An 18,453-nucleotide genomic window follows, 5' to 3' on the forward strand; every position below is an offset into this window, starting at 1 on the left:
AAAAAGAATCTCTCTCTTAGGTAGACAATTTTTTTTTTTTTTTTTGCATAGGAGAATCCAGACATAATGGGGCTTTTTTTACTAAACTTAAGGAGGAGACTTGTATCAGGAAGGCAACTATAAGGAACTCTAATCATGGCTGCACTGTGAATGTTCTTCTTCCAAGCTGAAATTAAAAGAGGTAGCCACAAGAGGGAGGCAGAACTCCTATGGCAGTATAGTAACCCCAGCAAAAAACAAATGAGAGAAATACACTTTCAAATTTTCCTTCTTTGAACTAAAACCGTCCAGTAGCCCTTGTATTGAGAACAATGATCATTGGCTGTAACTCCTATGAATGTAGACTCAATGCATGGTAAATACTAAATGGTTAATGTAAGCTGAAAATTAGTAACTAATACATCATTTTTTTAAACCTACAATTCAGGTAAGAAACTACCTCAGGAGAGATTGAAACTGATTGTCATGTGCTTTTTTGTAGATGGGAATGAAAACTGCCCACAATATTCAAAGGCATATAATTGTATTTGTGCCAGGCTCTAATACATAAAGACAATTTGGTTTCTGGAAGAATAGTTTTTATAACAATTTGCTTCTTAGAAAATACATCATATGGATCTATTTAAAAAGTTCCATTTCCATAGCACTTCAGCAAACAGATAAGGAACTAGCCTCAAATGTTGCTGTTATTTATCCTATAAAGTACTTTCATTGGGCAACAGGCCTTCCAGATTCAGTGAGCTCAGAAGAGAAAGCAGCTTGGATGGAGAGAGGTGTGGTGTCTAATTCCTGCTCCAAGGACTATTTCCATAATATACTCAACAGAATTCCGTAAGCTGCAGTCAAGGATTGACAAACCTGGTCAGTACTCTAAACCCTCAAAGTCTTAAATCCTTTCTTTTCAGTCTTTAATTGTCTCCACCTCTGTATGGATTCTCTAGGTAGCCTCAAACAAGGAGGAGAAAGGGATCCCAAACCCCTTCACTTCCCAGTCGTGCAGTGTTCTGACAAGTGCATAGCTTTATAGTACACAATGCTCACTGTGAACACAGCAGCAGGTTGTAATCCTCAAGACATGGATAATCAGGGAATACCTGGCTTGAAAACCCAAGCTTGGCTGTATAGAACTGTGGTAGTTCGGGTCACATACAGGAACAGTTTGCAGACATCTTTCATGCAAATTTATGAAGGTTTCTGGGGATTTTTGTACTTCCAGAATGAGGCAGAAGCTGCATGGTGGTTGACCAGACAGGATTAGTGGGGTTAGTCTGCCAGGACTTGGACTGAGCCACAGTGGCTTACCTTGGGGCAGTGGGGAGTGGCTGTCTCTTTTAAGAGTGCCCAGAAAATAAAAAGGTCAAATCTTTTTGTTGAATTGTTCTTTCCATCAATGCATAATTGTATATATCCTTGCATGCCTATACCACACACAAACAAATGCTTTTGTTTTTTATAGATAATAGTTAAACATTATCCTATTACAGCATTTTTTGTTGGAGGTATTTGAAGTGCATTATGGATGTAAATTTAAACTGAGTATGTGCATAACTGTGCAGACAGATAAGGACTACTTGGGTGAAAAAGCTAGTCAACACCACTGAAAAATTAATTTGTCTGTTGTCCTTTTCTCAGCTAAATATGGGATTAGCTGAGGTATTCAACTCTTACACCCAATTTTGAGATCCATCTGGTTTACAACAGACCAAATTCTGCATGGGGTTCACAGTCTTGATAAACAGTGAGACTTGTGATTCACTGAGGCTGCATGGTGCAGCAGGTCAGTAGTTGAGGCAAGAACCTGGCAATGACCACTAGAGAGCAACAGTCCCTTCACTTCTGAGAACCCATGGAGTGTGAGCGCGCAGCTAAGTGCCTCGTTGTTCCAACCTGCGGTTCGCTTCTCCAGGTAGGACCCATACCATAGACCCCAACTTACCAAGCAGAAATGTCAGTCAACTCACAATTTCATCATGCTGTGTCTGCTGGTCCTGATCAATTTGAGGTCTGATTTTGACAATGTGGTTCACATCTAAATCTAATCAAAAGCCTTCTTGTCTTTCATAATACTCATATTCATTTTTACAGTATTTGTTCCTTTGTTCCCAAGATCAGTATTTGTAGGCTGGCACTCCCCAAGTCACATTTTCTCGCATAGATCCTGACTTGTCACAGGACTTCATGAGGTATTAGCACGCATTTTTCTCTGGTGAGATTGTAACTTCAGCATATCCCATTTTGCCACCAGCACTCTGCTGGGTGCTCCCCTTCACTGTCACTTCCTGAGAGCCATTGCAAAGGGTACCTGTAACAGTTTGGGGGGAAAAAAAAATATCAAACAAACCTGCTGACTGCTGCAGTGAGAAACAAGGTTTGGATAAACGGGAGATGGGCACAGGGATGCCAGAGCAGTTGAACTCTTAATTGAAAACTGTCTGCAGTTTTGCTCTTGTTTTGGTTGACCTGAAGTCAGGACTCTGCTACTCTGCCTGCATCTCAGCACTGACACAAAGTTTTCCCACTTCATTCCCTTTCAATCTGAGTACTCTCTGTATTAGGACAATTGCTGAGCTGACCATATCCTAACAAATTTGTTTCCACAGAGGAGTTGAGCTCTCCTTGTCAGTCCATTAGGTAAACCTTTACAAAAGAGGCTCCCAATTTAAGAAGTTACTTTCAGCTGTGTTCAGCTTTTTCCTTTAGAAGCTCTTTAGGCTTGAGCTGACTATTCCCAGTTTATCTACAGCCCCTGGGGTAGTACAACTGGGAGGCTACAGAAGGCCCCCAACCAGGGAAGGACCAGTCTGCCCAGACCTCCTGAACCCCAGCACATGTCTGCTGCTTGTTGAAGTACCCCAGTGCTACTGAAGGCAGTACTGCAGTCACCCCTGTCCATTAGGCTTTGCTGTCCCATTATTCCGAGTTGGGAAAGGCACCTTTCATAGCTAGTGTACAAAATACTGTTCCAATTACTATTTTTATATACAGCAGTTGCTGTTAGGCTTCTGATACTGTGACCAAAAGGACGAGAGTTTTTTCTGGGACTGGTGCACTTCATGTTTCAGACACATCTGCTGTGACCCACACCTGCACCTAAGCTGAAACAGTGGGCTGCTCCTCCATCTTTATTTCCAGGTGACCTTCAGCACTTTTTGTCTTAAAAATATACAACATCTGTGGACTAATCAGGATGAGTAATCATAGAAACTAAGAGTACTGAAAGAAAACTGCTTTTTTCTTCTCCAAATCATGCTGTCTCACTCTAGTGATGTCTTTTGTTTGGGTACACATTGCACTGGTTCTCTTGACGTTCCCATCTCTTGAAGGGTGTTATTTTGGCTTATCTCTAAGGACTACACTATTGCCAAGGAATTCTGAGCTCCTTGGTTTTAAAATTTCATTTTTTTTTTAATCTCAGTCTTTCTTATTAAGAACATTATGCATATTAGCAAGCTATCAGGGTTGATAAAATCCTACCCTCCCGATTTTAATATGTTCATTTCCAAAAGTCACTGAGTATCTGAAGTAAAAAACTATTAGTACTACCAGGCCATGAATGTTAACTTTCTTTGTTTCTTCTGGCTCACCTGACTCACTCTTAAGTAACAGTATGAGGCATCATACCTTATGCACCTCCATTTTCTGATACTGTAAAATGGTTGACTTACTGTCAGTTGTACTGAGCTCAGAGAAATACTTTGAACAGCAATTATGAGTATCTGATTTTATTTGGCCAAGAGAAGTGCCCAGCTCTTCAGTCTGATACAAGGAATGCTTCTGAGAAAAACAACAGACTGAAGTGTGTCTCAGTGACTCTTGAGAAAAGTGGAAAGATACATGAAATGACACATGGCTTAATGAACTTTGAAAGAACACAGAATCCTATCAGAGGAGTCTATGTACTTTAGACCCTACACTTGCTTTGCAAACAGACATTCTGATCACAGGGAGATACGTGTTTCATGTATCCGTTCCATGCACTCCTGGTTTTAGTGGTCAGAGACCACTGAGCAGAGGCTTCAATCCTCAGTTACTTTTGTTTCAGGATGGATTTGTTCAAATGCTGGACCATCTTCCATATTAAGTTAGTACTACTCCAAACTGTTATGTGGCTCAAGCTCTAGGCCTGCCACCTTTCCTTTGCCATCTGTTGTTCAATCTGCATGATCAAATGAAGTAATCTCTTTTTGCTATGTAGTCCCATTACTTCTAATTTATGTTGTCTCTTATTCAAACTATTCCCTTTCCTCTTCTGAATTCTTCCCTTTCCTCCTCTGAATTCAAGAACCTCTGATTTATTAGAATATACAACTTAAATTTCACAGTGAAAATGTGGATATACTCTTTCATCTTAACATTTATTTAAATTCTCATGTAGTTTAAACAAAACATGACATCCCATTTCAACTAATAGAAAGAAAAAAAAAACAAACAAAACACTTCTGTGAAGTTTGCCAGTGTATAGACTTATTTATTTTTACAAAATAAGAAGGTAGGAACATGTTACAAAATAATAATTAAACCAATCAATGTCAATAGTGCAAAGAATGACTTGCAAGTATGAAAGAGAGAGGTCGGATGGGAGGATGGATGGCTGAATGTGTGAGGGGTGGCTGGCTGACCAAACAAAAGAGGAACATTAGGAACAGCTGTGCATGTTATCACACAAAAAATTATATCTTAGATAAGTCATGATGTGTATTTGACTTCAATGGCAGAAGAGGGTAAATACTTAATCCGTAAGTGATCTCTGTGTGCTGCAAATTCTAGAGATTAATATAGCTATGCAGTCACTGAAAGAAATTTTTCACCATCTGGAACGCAGGTCTTATCAAGGACTTGATTAGTACACTGAAGGGCCAAGGAAATGACTGAGAATTTTATGCAAGCAAAAGAACAAGCACCTCCAGCCTGAACTTTATACACCTTTTCCACTTGCTTTCATGCTCTTTTGCATGCAATTGCTCTCTGTCCCGAGAGGTGACTGTTCAAGAGAGAGTTTTAGCAGCTACTAAATAATGTGGACAAGTGTTGGACATCCTATCAAGTAACTGTCAGCGAGCAACCCACCAGAGAAGGAAAATTATTTCTGCAGTGTTTATAATGATACTTCTGTATCTGACTCCTTCATAGGATGACTAAATTAAAATCTAAATAAAAGAAAGAACAAAAATAACATCAGTCAGTTTTAGTGTTTCTCAGCTGAATTCACCCATTTTCCTTTTCTAGCGGAGTGTTGATAATTAAAAAATGTAAATGAATGGTAATAAATGTAATAAATGTAAGAGACATTAACTAAGATAAGCTCAGCTGCCTGGAGATATTGCTCATCTTTACCCCTTGTGATCAAAGACCTTTTATGTTTCTAGGCAAAATTCCATACGATACCTCAAGTCTTACCACAGTACAAATATTAAAACCATGAGTAACAGAAAGAGGACTGAAAGTGAGAATCGTTTCAGGGAGTAAACGTATGCTTACCTTGGAGGCACATTTCCTGCAGGGAGTGTTTGAGTACTATAAAGCTTTCAAATATACAAAAGGGCAGTGATTGCATCTTTCTCAAAAGAAGCAGTAATCTGAGACTAGTCAAAGAGTTTTTTCCACATGATTAAAAATTAAAAAAAAAATCGGTCCCACTACAGGCACTGCTTGTATCTAAATAATTTTTGCTACTTTCAAACTCACAAAATTCTCAGATCTTTTCCGTTCACTCCAATTAACAGTCTGCTCAAATTACTACTATACTCACATGGGTAAAGAGTATATGTACATAAAGTATGTGACAGTGTGTGTGCAACACTAAAATATTGGCACTATATAATCAATAAAAAACTGTGGAGACCTCAGTAAGGGCACTTAGGATCCCAGTGTTCAAATTCTCCATGATCATAATGGTGCTGGACTGAAAAAAAGAATTCAGTTGAGACACTTGGTGATACCAACAATAGACTTTCCAAAGATTTTGGTTATTAGCTGTCTTTTGAAAATTCAACCTACTTACTAAATTCCTTAGGAAATAAGATCTTTTGAACTCTGTCTGAGGTATTAATACTAAATTCTTGAAAATTCAGTAGCAGGTATCTCTAAAACCACATTCTGGAGATGAGACCGGATTAAAATAGCTTTCATATAAACCAGAACACTTTTCCAGTTTTGCCTTTGAAAAAATTAATGATGACTGGAAGAAGTACTTCTGTGTACAACTACACAAGAAAGGTAAGAGTCAGGTTTTTCATTCATTGATTCAGATTAAAAAAAAAATCAGCGATGAAGTGGTAAATTAAATAAATGCATAAATCTCCAACATGTTTATCTTTCAGTTACTGGAACACAGAATGTTTTGTGGCACAAGTATGATAGAGGCTGAATAGTTTAACAATTCAACTGCAATGGAAAATTATATAGCTTTTATCTTCTCCCCTCTTAAGTTGTACAACGTAACTACTAATTTGTATCACTTATTTGTGTTTCCATGAGCTGAGGGGCAATAGGCAAAAATATCAAGACACTGAGCCTGCAGGTCAGAGTAGAAATTCTCCATTTCTTTCACAAAACATTTTCACATTTCCTCAGTAACATCTCAGCACTGCTTCAGCTTGGCTTTTTTTTTGGTTTTATTTTTTGTTGGTTTTGTTGCTGTTGTTTGTTTTGGTTTTTTTTATTTCTTGATGGTGGTTTTCAGAAACTGTACATTAGGAGCTGAAAAGCAAGAAGATCACCCAGAAATTCTTTGACTTCCTTTGAGCAGGAGTGAATTTTGCAGAGGATTGCCATGCAACTCATCACAGCCAGTGCCAGAGATGAGAATCAGTCACAAATTGAGCTCCGTGCTCCCAGATACTTCACAACCTATACAAATTATCATTAATAATATCAGAATTTTTAATCCATTGATCTCAAAATTCTTCATAAAAGTTAACAGCATTCTTCCATTTACAGACAGATGTTGCAAATGCTTATTATTAACTGGTGCTTATTATTAACATGCTCCAAGGAGCATCCTGGGCCCAGAAGGGCTGCCTGCAGTGAAGCATTACAGGCTTGTTAGAAAGTCCTAGAGGGACTGAGACTTTACATATCTACAGTGGTGCACCTGTGTAAGTACGTGTCACTAGGGTGATGCAGGCTTGAACTATAGGTGAATATTAAAGAGGCGCTTTTAGGTTCCCTACAATTTATTTTAAATTCTACCATTACCAGTGTCAGACTCAATGAAATTATTTTTATTATTTATTTGGGATTTTAACATTGTAGTAATTTTATAGGAGTCACAGGGTAAATCAAGAGTGTATTAATTTTTTATATTAAATGGAAAATGAAATAAATGTATAAAAAAGCTTTAATTTTAATTCATTATGATTTTAAATTATATTGCCAAAGTTTTCCAAGTGTGTATTTTATAGTCAGCAGTAACCTTTCAAAAGATAAATGATTTAATAAATTACTTACTTTACATTTAATGTTGTGAGACAAAATATTACACAAGCCATAGAAACAACTAAAAATGGGTACTTATAACACTGTTTTCTATGAAAATATGTGTAACTGACTGATTTTTATCTTCTGCATTTTTATTTAGAAAGAGGTTTAAGACTTGCTATTACTTCCAGCTAAGTGGGGATAAAAAATCTCCACAATAGAAGCTTGTTAATTTTTGGAAAGAGATTTTGGGGCCCAGTTAATGTGAGTATTATAAAGATACAAGTTACTGATATCGTGGGTTCAAGATAGAACATGAAAATAATATTGTGCTGGACAGACTTCCAAGGATTTTTAGGAAAACAAACAACAGTGTCTGTTAAAGTAATTGTGTTCTGACATTTTCAATAACCACCATTTTACTCATCCTAGAAAACATAAAAAAACCCACCCAAACCCAAAACTAAACCTCCATGTTTTTCCCTTAAGTATCTTTCTAGGCAGGAATAATCTAGTCTCAGCAAAGTCCCTCTGGTATCTCCACTACTGTAATACACATTCCCTATTGCTTGCAGCCACAACCATGTTCAGTCAAGATACCAGAACGGCTCAGACTACAAAGTAAAAACTTTAAGAAATTGCAGAGGCTTTCTTGTAACTTGTGCAAACACCATGAAAATGTGCACAGTGTCATGCTGTCATTCAAGAGATGAGACAGGAAGGGCTAAACAGAGGAACAGCTCTGTGATCAGCTGTCCTGTCTGTAGTTCTTCTACTTAAACACAGAGACCATTCTCTTTGAGATGCAGATTGTGTTGATTTTCCAGAACCACGCTCAGGGTTTTCACTCTGTGGACCATTTCAGAAATGAGATTTTATGTAATTTTTCACTTGATCCTCCCTGAATTTTATTTGGCAGTTCAGAAGGATGCCATTCAGTCAATGGCCAAACCAAATGTCACTGAAACAAAATACTTAATGAGGCAGGGCAAGACTGTGAGATAAAGGCTGTTTTCTGGTGTGGCTGCAATGGTTGCCAGACCATACTTGAATTTAAATGATGTAAAGGCAGAAAAGGCAGGCTTGACTGTACAACTGTGCTTATATTGTTCAGCAAAAGCCCGTGGATCCCCTCCAAACAATCCACTGACCACATTCTTCTCAAAGTATGGATCATCACAAAGAAAAAAAATTATACTCTTCAGAGCATTATTTTAAAAGTAATAGTCCCTATTTTTTTAAAAGATAAATACCCAACCCCTGCAAGTCCTTTCTTCCAGGTCTGTTAATTTGACCACCCCTCTTGTGACTTGCAGCCTGATCTTCCTTTACTGTGTAGCACATTCATTGATATTTGCAGTAACTTCACCCTTCAGATCCTCATTCAAGCTTTTTTTCTGCTCTATTTCGACCTGGTAGAAGAAAAAGAGGAAGAAAATTTGTAATGAGAAAGGAAAACAAGATTCACAAATCTTCCTCAGTGGTGCTTCTTGTGCTCAGGTGAAGAAACTCTAGGTGAACTGGAAGAGTTATGAGGAAAAATAGACTGAGGATTAGGGGAAATTGGATTTTATTTACTATAAGGATTTTCATTTATATTAAGGATTAATCTAAGCAGTTCTACAATTCAGCAGTGTCACAAAATAATTTCTAGAAGAGATAATGTCACACATAGAACTCACATGATTTTATATTCATTACCATTCCCAGCTGTACCCTGAATACAAACCCACAACCAAATCTGCAGATAATAGGTGGCTTCCTAAAAGAGATTTTAAAAATGATTTGAGTTTGAAGGGACCCATAACGATCATCAAATCCCAATCACACTTCTTGAAGCAGTGCCTACCACTACCCCAAATACCAGCACACTCCTGCTGTCATCAAGCTCAGGTTCTTGGGCCAACAGATACCAATTTGTACTGGGATAGGGCCAAGGGGATCTATGTTTGGGTTCCAAACTTCCACATCTACGAAAACTCGGGAATAATGCAATGTTTTAATTCTTAAAAGAGATATTTAGGAATATCAAATACCATCTCCAGGGAATTTAAGAAACTACCAAAAATTTAATTACAATTACCAGGAAAAAAAATATTTGCCATGAGGGTCTTTTCAGAATCTCTTATCATTTCACTCGAAGAAGGCAAGGTAGGATGCCAATTTCTCTGCTGAGTATTCAGCTAAATTGCGAATTTACTGAGATATTTTGGCAAGAATATACATAGTGCACTTTCATATCTGCTCCTCTCCTTAGGGCAGGCAGAAGGAAGAAATATTTAAGCAGAGAAATAATGCAATTATTTTTTCTGCTGTAGGACTCCCACAGTAGCCCTCCCATTATGAGAGCAGCAAAACTCTCTGTTCAAACTCTCCGTATCAGCTAATTCCCAGGAGCTGGCTGTGTGCATGCTCTTCTACAGGCAACTGCAAGCAAATTTATTCCATCTTTGCTGAGGGATAATCCACTGCTTATTTGTCATGAATCAATAGCTGCACATGGGTAGCTAATGCACACAGCTTTGCAAGTGCCAAATTCCCACCTCTTTTGTCCATGGTATTTTATTTGTCTGCCCATAACTTTCAAGACAATGAAGCATGCAAAGTGGTGATTAGCACTGCTCAGTTTTACCTTGTAACTGTAGTGTGCTGAATAGTTGACCCACTTCCTCACATCAGTCTTGTCCTCAACAGAGATGGACCGAACAGCGGCTTTGGACGCAGAGGTGGTGGGCATGTCAAATTCCACATCTACATAGCGGACAAAACTGGAAGGCACTTCCCGGTCAGAGCCAAGCTCTAGGTGACAGAAAAAGCAGTGAGGATGGCCAGAAGCTGGAAAAAGAGAGTAAACAGTCATGAGAGTTGTGTCAGATGAATCAAAACACAACACCTAGGAAAAAGCAGCATCACGAAGCTGCAGGAAACTGAGAATCTCCCTAGGTGAACTAGTTCATAGCAAGTGTATTACCTGCTTCAATGTGGTTGAAGTTACCAAAGGAATTAAACAAAATGCAAAAAGGATTGCTAATCACTCTAGTATGCTTTTAGTGGGTGTATATATATATATATATATATATATATATATATACACACACACACAAGTATATATATATAAATACGTATATATATGTGTGTGTGTATATATATGTATATATACATATATATGTAAGTAAATCAGGCGCAGTAGGGTAAAGATATTTGTCCTTTTGGTTCCCTCAGTATCTGTCACATACTAAGTACATTGTGGCACATCCTGCTGAAATGTTATGAAACTATAGTAAGGAAAGGAGAAATTTGGAAATATTTGATTATTTGAAATTGTTATCCCCTTCTCAGCAGAAGAAAATTTACTGGATAAGGTTAAATAACTTTCCCATGTTCAAAAAGCAAATTTGTGCAAAGCTTCAGAATAACCATTTATTCCACACTCGGAACTCATGACAAGGTGGATGGACATTAAGGATGGCAAGAAAAGAAGGCAATGTTTAGCTCTGTCATATATAAATTACCCTTATTATTTTTTCCTCTTTTGCTGGACATCAGTGCTGTCTGAAAATAAAAGTAGGGAATTCTAGTCAAACTACGTTGGCTTTTTCTCTGACTGCTGCCAACTCCTTAAACTCTTGAGCAAGTAATTTAATGTCTCTGCCTCAGTTTCTCTATTTGCAAAATGAGGATGAAGGCCTTCACAGCCACACATGGCTTTTTGATTGAAAGGATCCTATTATCTATGTACATGTAAATGAATGTACAAGTAAATGAATGGAATCCTTGCCTGCCCTTATTATAAGCTTTAGGATTCCTGAATACTTGCTCACTAGGAAAGTTCTTCTATATACAGGTTAGCAAGGTGTACAGGACAGAGACAAGGAAGGAAGAAAGCAGGCAGAATAAAGAGAATTGGGTGGGGAAAGCCCAGTAGCTCCCACTGGGAAAAGCAGGAATACACCTGCTTAGCCCAAAGCCAGCCTTGTTAAACTGAAGCCTGAAAAGCAAGATGTGGGATTTTGAAGTATGACTTGTCCCAGTAGGATGAAATTAGGCAGTCTCTAGAGGGCTTAGACATTGCAGCATGCCACTTGACCTCTGAAATAGATCTGGAAAAAAAATTCTACTTGGTATAAGTCTGGGTAAGGATTTCATCTAGAGTCGGCATCTATTTCAAAACAGCCTAGCCAAGTTCCCTCACTGCTGGAAGGTTTGTAAATTAATGTGTGTGTAGCAAATCCAATGAGAGGCTGTGCAGTTCAGCAGAGACTAGGGATGTGCAGCACCACAGCTGGAGCCAAGTTATGAATGAATGGGTGCAGTATCAAGCATATACAGAAGCTCAAGTTCTGCAAGCATTAAAATACATCTGGCTTTTCATCAGGATTAATTATCCCAAGCAAAGTACTGACTCATTTGCCCTGGTTCTAGAGCAAGCCAGGATCTATGTTTGACAGCCCTTCCTGGCTTTTCACACGTGCACATGCTTTTTCTGGATCAAAAGCTGTGCTGCACAGCAGGCCTTCCTAGTGATCCCACCCAGCACAGGAGAGCAGCAGCCCCAGGAGCTCTCAGGGAGATCACAGTGCCCTCCAGCACTGCAGTACTTCTGCTTCTGGCCATTTCTTGAGCTTGGCTGTGGTGGGCACAGCCATGGTGGCAGTGCAATTCAGCATCTGTCACGGGGCCCTTCGGTGACACAGCACTACTCTCTGGTACTGCGTTATGAAGATGCCTTAAACTGGCTCCAAAAATCTGTGTTCAGCACTCAGTACTGGCAATCAACCCCCAGTCTCAGGCTCCCCATCCATTCATATCTCTGTTCACACTGTCACCACTCTCAGCAGACTCTGCATTGTAATCCTCCCTACTCATCTGCTTTGTTATGCTTTTCCACTCTAGTTTGCTGTGGGTTGCTCCCTCCTTCAGGCTGGAGAACACCAGCTGCCCAGGAGTGGCTCTGTGCTCTGGTGCAGGCCACATCCACAGCTGCAGAATGTGCTGCAACACTTCAGAGCTTGCATGTGCTCAGCTGCTTTTGAGGTGGATATGTGTGAAGGTATCACTGGGAAGTGTTGAACTGGGCTTGAGCACACTGCATGCAGTGTGAGAGAGCTGAGCTTTTACACTCTTCATAATTTCAACTGGACACTTGGTAACATCCCACCCCCCCCAAACTGCATAAAAATTATGGACATTAATTTACACCAGCTCAGTGTGGTAGGTAACAGGAAAGAAACTCCTCCACTTGAAGCTACTGCAAAATTACCTAGTCCATCAGTGTTCATTACTGTCCTGAGCATGAGGCTCAGAGGCACCATCTCTATAGACTGTTCAACATCCTCATTCAGACCTCTACAGACTGTTCAACAGGCTCATTCAGAGCTCCTTCTCTAATGGACAGGTACCCTTCTTAGTAAAAATCAGGAAGAATCAACACACTGCTTTTGTTTTGCACGTATTTCCTTGAGCTACTACCAGTTTGTTCTGACAATCAAAAACCTGGTAATTCATATATATGCCAGTGTAACTGTGATTGGAGAGAATCTGTTCCAAATGACTCATGACACTCCAAATGTCCCAACATGTTTGGGTTAAAATATATAATTTACTTCAGAAAGCATTCCAGGCAGCATGCCTGGGATCCACAGCCAAACTAGAGAAAAGTTCAAATCCAGATCCAAGGCTCTGCACAGATGTAGATCCCTGCTTCACAGAAAGAGTGTTTTCCCACGATCAAAGACTATTTGGCTTTCTTCCTACTATTCTACTGGTGGATTAAAAAAACAAAACAAAACAAAACAAAACAAAACAAAGCAAGCAAAACAACAACAACAACAACAACAACAACAACAACAACAACAACAACAACAAAACATGTGAAGCCCAGCCAACAGCAACTGGAGCTGTAAATAGCCAGCAAACAGGCATTCTTCATCAACTCTTTTGTTAATATTAATTTTAAATATGAGACAGGCAATAAAGTTTACTGAGCTGTAAAAACTGACGAATATTTGCTATTTGGATGTCAGCGATGTGCTCAGTAGAATCCAGTCTACATTTTTTCCTTAGGTCAAATCATAGTCAGAGTATGCACTGTCCTTCATTTGTCACATGCTTTTCAATGTTCAGTCATAAGCAGATACTTTGGCTACAAAATATTACAGACAGTGCTGATAACACTGTCTCCTAGAGTGAGATGCCAAAGGGCCCCATCCAATTAGAAAGCACAGAAAGAAAAAAATTGAGATAAGAGTGCAAAGCTGCTGAAATAATTCTTAACAATCTGGGTCCTTAGGATGCTACAGCCTGCATACAAGCAGTGAGCTTGGTAGGGACATGCTCTCCTGTGGATGGCAGGGCTGGGGGTCATGCCCCTCACCTCAGCACAGAGACTGCACCAGTCCACATTCAGGGAATGGAGTGAAGCACAGGAGGTCCAGCTGCCTATCTGGAAACCTCTGGAGTTCTGGGACTGTGTTTGCAAGGGACTGTGTCAGAACACACACTGTGGATGAATAAAGAGTCCCAAAATGTGTGCCTACATATATACCCCTATGAGCATGTCTGGCAGACAGGCACATGTGCTGGAGCACCTATGCAATGCATATGCCCCAAGTGGTGTGGACTGTTGTGTGGCCTCTGGAGGCAGGTGGAGCTGCAGGCTGTGGCCACCTGCAGCACTTCCCTCAGCTCCAGTGTGACTCCTAAGCTCCAATGCCACTAGCTCTCTCCGGCTCTGGAGTCCCAGGCATCAAAGCAGTTCTTTAGCAGGCCAGATATTTACAGAAGACCCAGAGTGCTCTTAGAAGTGAGTTACAAGTATCACAGTAAGAGAGTATAAAGTGTGAGTCAGTGGAGTAGTTTTATGCTTAGTGCTTGAGAACTGAATCATTTATAACAACTTTGCAAATACATGAAGCTGGGTTATTATATGACTTGTGGATAGGGCTAGATACAGCCAAATGTGCACAAGGCTGGCAGTTAGATCCCACATGAGTATCACCTGGCCAAAAGCATATGTTGTCCCTCAGGCAAATTTAAAAAGGAGTGGGAATGAATGCTTCTGAGTACCACTTAGATATCTCTTTGTTTGCCATGTACTTTGAGAAAGGAGAACCATGGGATGAAGTATCACCAATAAACAGAAGTAGTCCCTGAAGGGCAAGGTCAGATTTAAACTACACTTGGCCTGCCCTGTCATCACTTTGGGATTCCCTCCCTCTCACATACCTCATGTGTCTTTGCCACAACAGTGCTTCCAAGGCTCTTCCTTTCCCTGAAATTACATCTGATCTATCAGAGGGGTGAGGACACTGTCTTCCTCTCAGTATGTAAACAAATACCAACTGCCCTGCGTTTTGCATGGTGACACTGATGGATAGATGCTCTGTGGCAGGGGTCCAACAGCAGCAACAAATCTGTAATGTATTTCCTTCCCCCTGTCACAGTGTATATACAATAATGAGTCACAATGGTAAAGAAGGAAACGAGAAGCACAGATCAGTAGCTCCCTCAGAGTAGCAAGACTGAGGCAACATCACCTTGCAGCAGGCAGGAGAAATATGGGTTTAGTCTTGTTTCCTACTGGTATGTTCTGTGACTGTGTTAAAGTCTGAGGGCTTTCATTTCCTCAGCTGTGATGTCTGTATGGTACACTGAGGTCTTTGGAGAGAAGATGCCACAGAAGGCCCAATTTCACAGCATCTCATTCCCAGAGCCCATGCAGATGGCATATTGAGATTTTCCTCACAAGCATGTTATTGCTCATAAACAGGCTGGTTAATTTTTCATTGCTGTATTTCTCTCAAGTTTTCAAGCTCTGTCTTCTTACACCTTAGTCTACAGGAAACCTGGAGCCTTCCCTTTTGTCAGTGATATCCCTCCAAATTTGTATCCGGTGGTGTAAACTAGTGTCCTTAGGCTGAAACATGACCCAGAAGATCAATACACTTGGATCACTGTTTTGCTGACACTGTAAGCCAAATTCAGCAAAAACATACAGAGAGTGCCAAACCTGGTATCACAGTGAACTTTCTTTCAGGGAACACTGAATACAGAAACTCTCCCAGTCACCCAGATGCATTACTACGGCATTCATACTGAAAAGCTTCATCTGTAAAAAGCTATTCTAGATCAGAGAGCTCGAGAAGAAGAATTCACTACAAATAAAAATAAACCTGAGTTGTCCAGCTTTACTGTGCACTGTGGATGACAGGCAGCAAACAGAATGACTGGCAGAAATGGCCAAAGGGAACAGTAGCTTGCCTACATTATTTTAATATTTAATTATGACTGTGTTACTAGAAATGCAAAGCCTTGGGACAGAAATAAAGATTTGGAATAGAAATACAAAGTGGGTTTCATGTCGGTATTCTCTGTTCAGATTTAAGCTGTAATTCTCTTTATTGATTAAAGAAACATAGCCACAAAATGGTGTTTGGAAATGTCTATTTTTCTTCTAACGGTTGAGCAATGTCTTCTGTTCTCTTACAATTCCCATTTCAGATAATTCAGAGGCATTAATTGTGGCATATGCATTGAAATATATAGCACTGGGCCAGTATGCTTGGCAATGCATGGAAAAGATACCAATTGTGCTGGAGCACATTTATCCGATTCTGTCATTCAGTCTTGTAGCACAGAATATTGCTTTTGTAAGTTTCGTGAAAAAGCTCTGCTTCCAATAACAGTACTGAGCACACAGATCTTTGATACCTAGGTTTCATAATCAGAGAATCACAAAACCAATTACTGGAAAAGATATTTAAGATCATCAAGTCCAACCATTAACCTAGCATGATTCTAGTCTACCACTAAACCATTTCCCTGAGTACTACCTCTTTTAAATACCTTCCAGCAGAGACAGAATGCATACTTTTGCATCTAGAAAACCTAAAACTGTTTTTATCATTAGCTATATCTGTACTATACATAAAACTATTACAATGAATGGTCAGACAAATACTTCATGCAACTAAGTTAAGCTTTTTGGTGTACTACAGAGGATGATAAATCTCTCACCATTTAAACTCAGTATTTCCTATCTTTCAAAATACATAACATGTTTTAGCTTATGTCTGCAGAGATGGCACGTGTCACTCACCTGAGTTTTTGTCAGGCAGTCGGTTTATCCTCCATACAATGGAATTAAAGGCATGCTCGTACTTGGCAGTTCCCAAAGTTACTCTCATTACTGGCTCAGAACCAGACAGACTGGTTGATCCAAAAGTGGCTCCCTTGTTCACCTTGGCTTTCAAAGATTTCTCCCCCAGGACACTCTCCCTGCGGAAGTTCTTCACCCACTCACTTGGCACAGGGTAACGGATCATCACGTTTTCACAAGGGACCTGAGTTAAAGGGTCATGATTGGAAGAGAACCCCGTGGACATCATCAGCCAGCTCTGCACCTCCACCTCAGCACCATTGATGCTGGCAGCTGTCCTCAGAGTAAAAGGCAAAGTTTTCTCAGCAAAGACAGTCCTGAATCTCATCAGTTCAAACCGACAGGCATCCAAGGGGTTGAACAGGATAATACGGGAGTTATTAAACATATCCTCATCCACACAAGAATGGAATCGGCAGCTGTATAATTTAATCCACTTAGTGGTAGTAGTGGGCATAATATCCTGTCTTGCAACTATTTCATTCCCTTTAATCAGGATATCATTAAGACCCAGTCTGCATTCTGCCAGACCAGAAAGGAAGCTGAGAACATAGATATGAGTCAGCACACTGTGCTGGAGAATCACACTATCTCCCTTAGCCAAGATGCCATGAAACTCATCCCTCACATCCACAGTGATTTCTTCTTCTTGATAATTCAGTCCCACTGTGCTCAGATCTGTTGATGAAGCTGGCAAGTTCATTAGTGTATCTTGCACAGCAGTGATGAAGCTAAGGAAGTCTTCATAATCTGTAGTCCCAAGCTTGATAATTTGCTCTCTCTCTGCAGTGTGTGCAATGGCAGGCTTAGGCTGATACTTCTTTTTCTCCTTGTATGTTGTGCGATCCAACCGCACGCTGTGTATCCTTCCATTCTCATCATAGTTCTGCAGTTTGCGCTCTGAAATCTCATGATTTATTTCAAGTTTGAGTTCCCGAAAAGGCTTCTCTAGTCCCTTCTCATAAAAAAGCTGTATACAGCCACTGTTGGTTAGCTTGACATAGATTGGTCCCCAGTGCCTGGATGACATAATGTTCTTCTTCTCTGGGATCCTCAGCATCATTGGCCATCCATCCTTTGGCTGAGCTGGTACCAGGTTAAATAAAGCTGCATCCAGATCATATGGCATCATGGGGTCATCATCAGGCAACGTAGGACTACTCACACGATCTGGGTCTCCAATCTGGAGCTGTTTGAGCTGCTCTACAGCATCCGTGTGGGTTACAGTTTTGTTTGCCTCATGGAAACTGATGGTATCAGGCTCTTGGTGGAAAATAATAAGAGAGTCTATGTGGCTTTTGCCTGGAGCACTGGAGACAGAAGAACTTTTGGAACGCCTCTCTCGCTCCTCAAAGAATGAGCTGAATGGATTGATGGGTGAGGGTTGGACATCTCGAAGAGATTCATCCAGAAAGGGATTAGTAGCACTCCATGGTGGTGTTTCGACAGAAGGCAACTTGGTTAAAGAGGAGAGGTCTAGTTTTTGAATTTTGGCGAAGTCTCCCAATGTGCTTTTAGGACGTTCTCTTTTCTTTAAGGATATAGTGTGATTAAAGTTAACATCTGGAGCCTGTGTTTCTGCAGGTGGGGTATCTGTTTTCAAGGGAGAAAGGCTCTGTGGTGAAAAACTGACTTCATTGTCATCAAAAGTCACCCAGCTGGGAAAGCGAACTGTGGTTGGGGTAGATGAATGGCCATTCATGGAGGTGCTGTTCAGCTGCCAGTTGACAGCCTCCATATCTATCTCTTCATCTTCCTGGAGGGACGAGGAATTGTCTTTAAAAAAAGAGGGGAGGGGAGGAAATTTCAGCTAATTATTCTGAAGTTACCTAGTTCTCTCCTCGTAAAAACTCCCAGAGTCTGCACACTCAAGGAAG

At 40.1% G+C, this 18,453-nt stretch overlaps 1 protein-coding gene across 1 annotated transcript in view; it reads right to left on the minus strand.

Annotated features, from left to right (window-relative positions):
- Positions 1 to 8,747: 8,747 nt before the first annotated feature.
- Positions 8,748 to 18,453, minus strand: part of STON2 (stonin 2) — a 49,906-nt gene continuing 40,200 nt past the window's right edge. The window contains exons 4-6 of the mRNA XM_062495285.1: positions 16,517 to 18,352; positions 10,052 to 10,254; positions 8,748 to 8,831 (exon numbers count right to left, since the gene is read on the minus strand). Of these exons, the coding sequence (XP_062351269.1) occupies positions 8,748 to 8,831; positions 10,052 to 10,254; positions 16,517 to 18,352 (2,123 nt within the window). The remainder of the gene's footprint in view (positions 8,832 to 10,051; positions 10,255 to 16,516; positions 18,353 to 18,453) is intronic.

Source organism: Cinclus cinclus, chromosome 6, assembly GCF_963662255.1.
Source record: "Cinclus cinclus chromosome 6, bCinCin1.1, whole genome shotgun sequence".
In the NCBI taxonomy this organism is placed as follows: Eukaryota; Metazoa; Chordata; class Aves; order Passeriformes; family Cinclidae; genus Cinclus; species Cinclus cinclus.